This window comes from Dendrobates tinctorius, unplaced genomic scaffold (genome assembly GCF_039654945.1).
Source record: "Dendrobates tinctorius isolate UK_male_01 unplaced genomic scaffold, ASM3965494v1 ptg000165l, whole genome shotgun sequence".
NCBI classification, from domain to species: Eukaryota; Metazoa; Chordata; class Amphibia; order Anura; family Dendrobatidae; genus Dendrobates; species Dendrobates tinctorius.
The window spans coordinates 25,178,492-25,189,417 of NW_027361832.1; the positions used below are offsets into that span (position 1 = coordinate 25,178,492).

A 10,926-nucleotide genomic window follows, 5' to 3' on the forward strand; every position below is an offset into this window, starting at 1 on the left:
AGGGATCATCTGCAGGTTCCGGCTATACTACAGTCGAACACTCCAACTTGCGTCATGAATCACTACATGACCGCCTGGGGCCACGGACCGAGTCACTGCCACATCTCCCATTGAAGTTAACAGGCCTGATGCCGAGTATCCCACGGCCCCTTGGGCTCGTCGTAATATCCCCCATCCTGGCCCCCGTGTATCTCATTCCTGGCTCCAGCCATATGTTCTCCCATCCTGCTGTCATGAGTATCCATTCTGCCCCATATGATCTCCCCATCCTGCCCCATGATCCTGCACAATCTGTCTCCAATCATGCCCCATCTCCATCCTGCCGCTTTGAATACTAATAAAAAAAAAAAAAACACCTTTCTTCTTACCCTTGCTGTGCTACAGCGGCAAGAGATCTGTACCCAAACGAGAAAGCGCGCACTCGCTGGCGCATAACAATGACATCAGACGCTGGCGATGTGCGTGCTGACATCAGCTGCTAGCCTCCAATTGGCTGGCAGCTTTAACTATTGCCGTGCGCATCCACACAGCAATAGAGTAACTGAACCTGTATCCTGGATGCAGGTTCAGTTACTTTATCGGAAGAATCCAACCGCTGGGGACGGGGCAGTGGGGCCCGATAGGTAGAGGTGACGGGGCCTGATGCGGGCCCCCTCTGCTGATCGGGCATCGTACGCCAGTAATGCCCTGATTATACCCAACACATCTGCAGGTTCCCCTCAGCTTCTAGCACACAGGGTTACAATACAGCAGAAAAAAGTTGACAATTTAATGTCTCCTGTTCATTCCTTGTCTCACTGGTAACTCGCCCTTCATGTAAAACTGTCTCCAGAGCTTATCTCCAGGCAGTGTCTCCCCAGAGCCTGGAAGAGGTCATTTATATAACAGATTGTTGAGAATTTTTTTTTTTTTTTTTTTTTTATATATATAGCAGACAGGCATCATTCTCAGCAGTAGTTTGTGTGTCCATATTACTAGTTCAGATGGGAGTCCATCGCCACCTTTGAATAAATGCTGCCAAAACCAGATATGCAGACGAATTGTATATTCATCTCTTGAGAGATGCTGCAATCCAAGATCTACTTAGCTACAGAATGATAAACTTCCCACACCTGGACATCAACTGATAAGGGGGAGAGATGAGTGTGCATATGGTGGATGTGAAGTAATCTTAAGTGGATAAGCGGGGAGTAAGAGCAGACCAAACATTTATCCAACAGCTCTTGTAAGCTAATGGGCAAATAAGTTTAGTTTTTTTTACCTTCAGTAAACAGGATGCAGCACATGCTGTCACTAGAGATGACCACAAGTGCTCACTACTCCAGTTCGCTTTGGTAAATACAAAGTATTGCAGGTACTTAAGTGACATGTTGGAGCCCCCTCATGCTTCATGGCTGTTAGAGCCACAACACATGCAGCAATTGCCTGTTGGTCACCAGGCAATCCCCACATGTTTTACAGCCTTCTAATTGCTGCAAAATATGGAGACTCAAGCACCCGCAATACTGTGCATGCCAGAGCACCCTAGGCAAACTGGAGTAATAACCACTTATGTTCCTCCCTAGCATTCACATAACTAAAGCCAGATTATAGTCCCCACTCATCCAGTCTGTTCTGGCTGCAGCAGTGTCACAGATGTACTACAGCTAGTAGTGAAATTTTGGTGAGTCCCAAAACAAACAAAACCCTCAGTTTATAAAAGATCACAGGTTGGGGATACATCGCAACGTGTTTCTGCCAAAAGCCCTTATTCAATGATCTTGGTGAATAAGGGCTTTTGCCAGAGACACATTGAGATGTATCCCCAATTGTATGATCTTTTTAAACAAATAAAATCTATTTCAGGACTCGACAATTTTTCCCATAAGCCGAAAGTCACGTCTATTGGCTGGAGACCATTACAGGCAAGACAGACTGAGTTATACTAATAGGACACAGTGAGGCCCTTTTTGGTTCATTTACCTTGTAGTTGTACTGCAGCTGTAGCAGATGACAGCTCAGCAGATGCAGACTGCACAAGGTAGAGTTTAGCGATTGGCTCACACCACCACTGCAGCCAATTGCCAAGCGACTCAATGCCAGTGGAGCCACTGAACTCAGTGACTGGCAGCAGCGGTGCTTCATGATGTGGAAGGGACTGCTGCAGCAACAAACCAGATACAGTGTCAGGACAGGAGAACAAGCAGCCATTTTTATTTTACATATCTGAAACTTTGTGAAGTTTACATGAAAATGGGATTACCAATAAAGAAACATTCAGGATTTTTTATTATTGATACCAAGAGTGCCAAAAGGCATGTCCAACCTTTAACAATGGAGAGAAGTTAACCATATCTAGGGACTGTTCATTAATTTGACAGTGATACTCAACACCAAGACTACCTTTCAAGATGTGTTCCACAGTGGATTCAGCATAAGCCTGGTTAGATGTAGGATTTTGGCCTTCAACCCCCACCTGTACATCAGTGATTGTGTGGAAACAGGAACAGTCAATACCATCTGAACTGGGAACCCAGCTGTGGAATGGTTTGCCAGGGCAAATGAGGGGGTCTAGAAGTGGCCTGAGGCTTCTGTATACGTCAGGCAATCAGATCCTCCCAAAGGCTGGATCCAATAGAGAATGAGCAGTGTCAGGATTGTATCCGCAAGACAATCTTGGGACAAGGAAATATAAATATATTACACACTTTAATCATAAGAAGAACACAAATTCCAGAACAAAAGCTTTAATATGTATACATAGCATATCACAGACAACATATCACAAATAAGCCTTTGTGGTCAGATAGCCAGCTCACAACCAGCATTGGGCTCATTGAACTGAGCTTATATTTTTATGGATTAAGTCTGGAGTCCTGAAGATTTCATTTTCTGTCGTAGATCCGAATACAGTTCACATCTTGGAAAATGCAGGTCTAGGACACAAACAATATATTAGGAAGTACACAAATTAAACTCTTAGTAACCACAACCAGACAGTTGAGATGAGAAAGTTGTTTCAAATCAGAAATTGTGTCAAAGGAAATTGTGTCTGGAATTCACTGAACCTGTAAATTAAACCATTTGTGCAAATGGCCATTTTCTCACTGATGCAATGGTTAAAGTGGTTAAGTGACATTGGATGGGCTTTCCCCATAATGCCTTGTAGCCATTACACTGTGCAACACAGCCAGTCAGTATGGACTCCAATAGCCTGCATAAAAGCAGAGGCAGGGAATGCAGAAGCCATTGTGTCATGATAGTGGATAGGGAAGAGGTCAGCGCTTCGCTATAGAGATTAGGATAGCCATAAGAGACTGAAACACTATTGAGTGACAGAACAGCAGCAAAGATTAGTGTGAGAAAGCATATTGTCATTGGTCTTTTCCCCGGGGTGAAAGGAGGCTTTGGAGTACCATATTCTTAGTCTGAAGTGACTACTTTTCTGGTCGAGTTCTTCAAATTTTAGGAGAGTCTCATCTTTACTATAAATTACTAAAGTTAAAAGCATTTGAGACCTCTGCATTTTGTGAGGGATTCTCTTGTCAAGCTATATGTACAATCTGGTCTTGAGGGGGAAGAAAAAAAAAAAAAAAAACCCTATATATAGTATTAGAGTGGCAAGATATCACCAGTCTTGTCAGCACAGCCCTGGTTAAGGAATGTGCCACAGACTGTGGTGCCCCCCCCCCCCCCCCCGGCTTATTGGAGTACCTTACATTAGCAATATCCATGCTTCTTAGGACCATTTTGAGGCCACCTGCCCATAATCCTGTATGACTAATTATTGCACTGACAATACTTACTAAAAACAAGTATGCCTACTAGTACAGAGTGACGAGAACTTAAAGTTTTGTTCTCAACTTGTTAGAGTTTCACTAGATGTGCAATTGACTTAGTTCCTATAATAAGACATAGTGGTATCTTTGCTTGTTACTACTTCATATGCAATTTAATCTTTTGAATAAATTTGATTTTAATATTGGAGTTGTATTGCACCTTCATTGGTCTCAGTGAGTCTGCATGTCTCCTAGAGCCTAGTTAGCTGTGGTCAGACTTTAAAAAAAAAAAGTTGATATTTTAATTTTGAAAATCAATCCCCATCCCAGGTATTGAAGAGCCACCATGGTGGAGGTATACATGTCAGTCACATTTCCCCAGAAGCAGGTTTAATATTCAAGCAAAGCTATATTAAAAAGTGTGTTACAAATGCCAGTACTTACAGTTACCAGGCGGCCATCTTTTACTTCTCTAGTAATAGTTGATTCCTTGCCATCCCAGGTTTGTTTTTGCTTTAATACCCCATTTTCAAGAGTCACTATTGACTGTAAGACAAAGCAAAAACATTATCACCATTGGCAGACTGGATGACGAAGTAGACCCAGGTCAAAAGACAAAGTTGGGTTTGTACTTAGTTATGTAAGGAAGTGTGTCACATCATTAATGCCATTTATGTGCACAATGCATTTAAATAATGTCTGGCTGCCTTACTCGAAGTGTGCTGTGGCGCCCCTGAGGCTTCAGTCACCACAGAGTTACTGCACCTTCTCCTAAGGTGTAGTGCCCCACCATCCAGGTAAGGCTAGTTTCACATTAGCGTTTTTGAGCGCAGCGACGGCCTGCACACAGCCGCCACTAAGCTTCACCCCCTGCCGGTAGCTCCGCCTACCGGTGCATGAGTCCCCTATCTTTATCACTGGGGGCGCAGGCCATGCGCAGTATGTGTTTGGTGGTGCATGCGCTTTTTTGACGGTGCGCCGGCGCAACCAAACTGCAGCAGGTTGCGTTTGGCGCAGGTCGGCGCACCGTCAAAAGGACGCATGCGCCGCCAAACGCATACTGCGCACGGCCAGTGCCCCCAGTGATAAAGATAGGGGATGCAGGACGCATGCAGCATCATGCGCTGGTAGGCGGAGCTACCAGCGGTGGTGCGGCAGGGGGCGGGGCTGTCATACAACACTAGGAACACCTAGAGAGGCATTCCAGGGTAACTAAGTACTGGAGTGCTTCGCACCTAAAGGCGCATTGGAGGAGTCGTACATATTGGCGGAGTGTGGAAGGGAGAACCCTATCTGGCCTGAAGGTTGGCTGGAGCCCTGACCCGGAGAACACAGTATGGAGGCAGGCGTGTGTGTGTGAACTGCAAACAGTGAGCAAAGCCTTGGAACCGCATACTCTGGTGTCCTCCAGTTATTCCTGCACCACTACACCTGGGTACCAGCATCTATACCATTCTGCGCCTCTCCTCATCCATTGCACCTACACTGCCCTGGGACTACAGCTCCACCATCTCTGCTGCACCGCACCATCAGTCCCAGCAGATCTGCATGCAGCGTTGGCTCAACATCTTACTTGCCAAACACCACAGGTTGCGTCACGAACTATTCTAATAAACTTTAACACCATTAACATCACCGCCATTGATATTGGGCGCCCAGGGCCATGGACCGGGTCAATGCTGCTGTGACACATTCTCACCAGCCCGGTACAGAGTACCCCGCTGCCCTGGGTGTGCGAGGGCGACCCACTGCTATAGGGAGAAAATTGTGGTCTAGTCTTCTGCATCTGCTCACTTCCAGTCACTGGGGTGGGGCAGGGAGTGGTTACAGCCACCAACCTGTCATACCATACGTATGGAAGTCAGGCTGTCCATGCAGGGAGTGTGCCCACTATACCACCGTGATGAATGGGAGCCAGCACTTGCAGAAAAATAAATTTTATCTTCTTCCTTCACAGTAATCCTTCCAGACAATTTAAACATCATTTATCTGCAGGCAATTAGAGTTTCTGGATGTGACCGGTTCCTTTTACAGACAATTTGCCATGGAGGTGGAAAGGAACACCAATTTAGGAAGCAATATTAGAAACTCAATGCCATTCACAACTTTCTAATTTCAGATTTTCTCTTGTGGTTGCCTGCCTGAGGGGAATACATGCTTAATGTCAGCTTTGTGTCCAAGAAGCCACTACATGCCAACTCCTGTGTGGAATGCCTCTCCAGCCACAGCCAGTTTTCTCCAACCCTCCTGGAAATGTAGAAGCCTTCCTCTACACACTCACATCTGCTATGCACAGTGTCCTCTGCCATGTTAAACAATGGAGAGCAGGGGGAACATTACTCTAGTTTTTTTTTTTTTTACATATTTAAATTTTTTCAGCAAGTTATACTGTAGTTACTGTGTCTCCATGAACTAAATACTTTGGGTTTAGAGCAATGGAATTCACATGTGGATAGTTTGCCTACCATTTAATTACATAAAATTTCACAGGGTTACAAGAGCACAGCACTGAGATTGCAGGTGAAGATGGAAATATTTAGTGCAAAAAAAAAAAAAAAAAAAAAATGCTCCTCTCCCTTAAATGGCATGGATGAAGGTCATCACGACCGAAACGTTGGCCTGTTTTCTTGTACAGATTTTCTGCTGCAATAAATAAAGTTTGGACCTGCAGTTTTAGTGCCGCGGAATTATATTCTATACATACCATTTTCTACCATGAATTTTCACACTGTTGGGTGCCCACCATAATATTCTATTAAGGGTTACAAGCAGAAGGAGATCATACCCAGCAAAAAAGTAGCTTCCAACAGTGCAGATGTGTCATTGACTGATAGGACCTTGTAGAAACTATTCACGTGACTAGGGAAGTCACAGGAAACTACAACAAGTATACCATGCAAAAAAAAAAAAAAAAAGTGAAGTTTCTCCACTGTATGGGTTACAAGGTCTTGTGAGAGGTTGATATCACTAGTAGTGGCATTTGACATTAGCACTTGCATAAAAAAAAAAAAAAAAAAACCCCCACACACCTTCCTGCTTGTAGGGGGAAGACTGCAGGTGGCTGTTGGCCAACATCATCCACCATTGTCAATGGTTGTATGAGTTTATTGGTCTCATTCTATAGTTTTTCTAGTTACAAAAGTGTGATTTACATTGAGTACCCCCCTCCCATCCTAGTCAAGATTTGAATTTGCCATCACTTAATGAACACTGGGGCCCAATGTTGGAGACCACCATCAATCCACAGACCCAAAAGATGGCAGCACTACTTGAGGTTTACCACTGTTGTGCCCATTTTAATGCTCTTCTGGTTTAGGAAAAAGAAAGCCAAGAAAAACAGGGTCTACAGTGATGGTAGTCCTTGTTATACGCACCAGGTATATGCCAAAGATTTAGGAAGCAGCAATCCAGAAGTCATGGCCTTCCAAAAACTAGAGACAGGATGAAAGTCATGTGAATGATCCATCCCAAATCCTCACCTTGACCTTCCGGCCATCTGCAGTGGTTTCGTCAAACTCCTCACCACACTTAAAGCTCAGCTCTGTGTTCTTGAAGGTGCTCGTCGTTTTTACACACCATTCATCGTCATTTTTACTGATGGTCACATCAGGCTTCAAGTGACAAGCAGCTTTGCGGGTAAGAAAGTTCACCCCTGCAGAAGAAGACTACAGATTTTAGTTAAGGTTTATTTAACCAATATCACATGTATTAGCAATGTTGGGACAGTTTATCATTTTGGTTGATCTGGCCAGAGATGTTGCTTGCCTTTAATTTGCTTGTTTGAATTAAATAATCTGATAAACATTGTAAGTCACTTTACAGGCAGACTTCACTAATAATGCAACGTACACCTGAAAGGACAAACACACCCAGATGTTTGCTCAAGTTCACTCAACAAACATCTTTCTAGAAGTCTGCACCAGACTGCCCAGAGTCAATATCCTGGATTAGCCAAGGGTGGAGAACAGGCGGGCCCTCAATCGTTTTTCATTCCAAGCCACTTTCAATGACTAGTCCACAAGAAACGTTAAGACAAAAGAATTTTGGCAAAGACGGCAAAAAAAAAAAAGTATATATTTAGTTAAACAGCCTTTAGGTGTAAGGCTCTGCACACAGTGCAGTTTCTACTGCGGATCTGCAGGTGATGTACAGTACCATTATAGCCTAAGGGGGGGGGGAAGAGAGAGGAAGAGGTCCACAGGAAAAATGCAGGTTTGACCTGCGGATTTCGTAAAATCCACGTGAGGATCCGCACCGTGTGCACATATCAAGTTTTCAGTGCCGGTCTTAGGCTAACACAACTCCAACTATAAAAAGCCAAGTTTTGAAAAGTTTGCACATACATACGGTGACATCAGCAGATCTTAAGAATTAGATTCACCATCCTTCAGACAATACACAAAAGCCAATTTAATGAGAAGTCAAGATAACTCCTTTCATAAGCAGAGAAATAAGATTCTCTGCACTACACAGATGTGGATTTGATGGAAAAAAAAAAAAGTTTGCCCCCCAGCATATAGCACCTGCATTATTCTCACTCGAGCAATAGTGCACCAGTACAAGAGGTTTCTCACCCCTACTAGTGGTGAGAAAGCACTTAAGAAGCCTATGGCAGTAGGTAGTAAGTAAATTGCTGCTTATGAGATTTCCTGGGAGCTAAAAAAAAATAAATAAAAAGTTTCTAGATAAAGACACACTTTAACTCTGCCATCAGTCCATTGATAAACTTGTAGTAAAATCCACTTAGGATTTGTGCCTTTCTAGATAAGACAGCAGGGGCCAGATCATTGAGAATTACATTGCCCAAAGTTTTTACAGAAGGAGCAAGTTTCAAACAAGCTGAAATACAGAATAATGAATGGAGTGGATATGCAACAGCATAAAGACACTTTAAACAAGCTTCATTCGAGTGTTAAGAATAATGGAAGTTCCTGCCACAAGTCTGCCACATGCTTCCCATCCTAGAGCACTCACCAACTTTCTCCATGTACTTGTCAAAGTCCTCACTGTTGTTGTCAGTGAGTTTCCATGTGCCCACCAGCTCATCCCCCATTACAGCAGTGATCAGCACCTCAGCCACCAGAGGAGAAGAAGTGTTCTGCAGAAAGTGATCAGCCCTGAGGAGCCCATCAGCCTTTATAGAGAAGTGAGGGGCAGAGCTGCTGTGATGTCAGGACAAGTAATTCAGCCTCTCCAGCTGATTCAGCACTTGGGCTCTGATTTACTGCACAACTTCCCTCTGTGGCTGTCCTAACAAGAAAAGGCTTGTTAGCACAGTCATTTACCATGGTACGCTTTGATCCACGCCCAGACTCGATTTGCCCGGACAAGGCTTCTCTATTATTTCATTTTTCACTTTCACTGAGAAAACTGCATTCAACCACAGCGCCTGGGGCCAACAGTAACTCATTCAGAACCGATTCCGATCAGATTTCCGCCGTACAATTCTCCAGTTGTGATGAGACAAGACCCAGGAATTGGCAATGAAAGTAGTATATGGCGAATAGTCCACTACTGTGAAATGTGACTAAATATTTAATATACAAGTAATCTGTTACTAAGGCCGCGTTCTCATGATGAGCTTTTGACAAGTTTTTGATGCTGTAGGATTTCTGCACCTACGATGTAAATTAGGTTACTTGCGGTTTTTCATTGTGTTTTTGAGTGCGTTTTTTTAATGTGTGTTTTTGACGCTGTGACTTTGGTGTGTCATTTTTTAACCCCTTTAACGGCCGACCCTACGCAATATAACGGCGGTCATTAAGGTGCTTATTCCCCCACCGCCATTTTAAAACGGCAAAGGGGAATAAGGGCATAGCGCCGCCAGGCAGCAGCAATTCCCACGGGTGACAAAAAAGCAAAAAAGTTCCAGCTCTCAGAATATGGCAACAAATAAAAATAACTTTTTATTAAAAAAAAGCATTTTTACTGATAGCAGTAAAACCTAAAAAAAAGTTATAAATCTGGTATCGCTGTAATCGTACCGACCCGAAGCATAAATCTGCCATATCACTAATACCACACAATGAACTGCTCAAAAATAAAATTAAGAACTATTCTTGTACTGCTGTCTATATGTTCATTATGCCTCGTGGTGGGAGGTTCCTTTGGGGTTTCATCTGAATCGCATTTTTGTGGGATTTACAAGGAAACCCCAACATTAGTGCTCAGCGTAGAACACAAGAATGTGATCCCATCCTTGTACTGTAAGTGATTGAAAAATATTATGTATCTGAAAAAGTTACCAATTAAACCCTAACTTATCCCGCACAAAACCAGCCTCCACTCAGGTCCATCATTTGCCACTGGAACTATAGGGGGTTCCCACATTGTTGGCAGGACAAAGATTCTGGAGATGCAACATGGCTCCCGCCCCCTCAAATAAAATCCAGTGAATTCTGCGCTCCCAAATCCACTTGCCCCCCTCTCTCTGAGCCCCTAAACCACAGTAAGCGGCCACATGTTTGGCATTATTGTAGTGTGGAGAAAGCACTTAACAAATTATGAGGTGTGTATCACCGGAGGCACAAGCTGGGCACAATGTATGGGGGCGCTACACTATCTGGGGGCACAATGTATGGGCACCAAACTGTTAGATTTGTAATGCTCCAAATAAAAGCCTGGCGTGGATGTTACAAAACAGTCACGGCAGCTGTAGATGAATGCATTGTGAGGTGCATTTTCTTCAATGGGGTCACTTTTTTTTTTTCTGCTGTTCTAGCACCTTCAGGGCTCCGCAAATATCACCCGCAAACTATTCTGTCAAAATCTGTGCTCCAAAAGCCAAATAGCGCTCCTTCCTTTTTAGCCCTGACATGTGGCCAAACAGTAGTGTGCAATAATTTCTGATGACATATGAGGCATCATCCATCGCATTCAGGAGAAGTTGAGTAATAAATTGTGGGTTCTAGTTTCTCCTATAAACCCTTAGGTAACTGACAAATTTGCAGCACATACAAAAATTACATTTTGCCCACTAAACTCATATTTCCACATTTCAATGTTATAAAATTCTGTGTGGCCACTATGAGTTCAAAATACTCACTACACCTCTAGATAAATTCCTTAGGCAGTGAAGTTTCAAATATGGGGTCACATGGCGGGTTTCTGCTGTTCTGGCGCCTCAGGAGCTCGGCTAATGGAGCCCACAATCTATTCAAATGAAATT

General features: G+C 43.6%; 1 protein-coding gene across 1 annotated transcript; it reads right to left on the reverse strand.

The window, feature by feature from the left end:
- Positions 1-2,710: 2,710 nt before the first annotated feature.
- Positions 2,711-8,885, reverse strand: LOC141053205 (fatty acid-binding protein, adipocyte-like). The gene is made up of 4 exons (XM_073550597.1): positions 8,733-8,885; positions 7,238-7,410; positions 4,203-4,304; positions 2,711-2,915 (listed from the first exon to the last, which is right to left on the reverse strand). Exons 1-4 carry the CDS (start codon positions 8,809-8,811, stop codon positions 2,865-2,867), a joined length of 405 nt encoding a protein of 134 aa, XP_073406698.1. The 5' UTR covers positions 8,812-8,885; the 3' UTR covers positions 2,711-2,864.
- Positions 8,886-10,926: the final 2,041 nt, after the last annotated feature.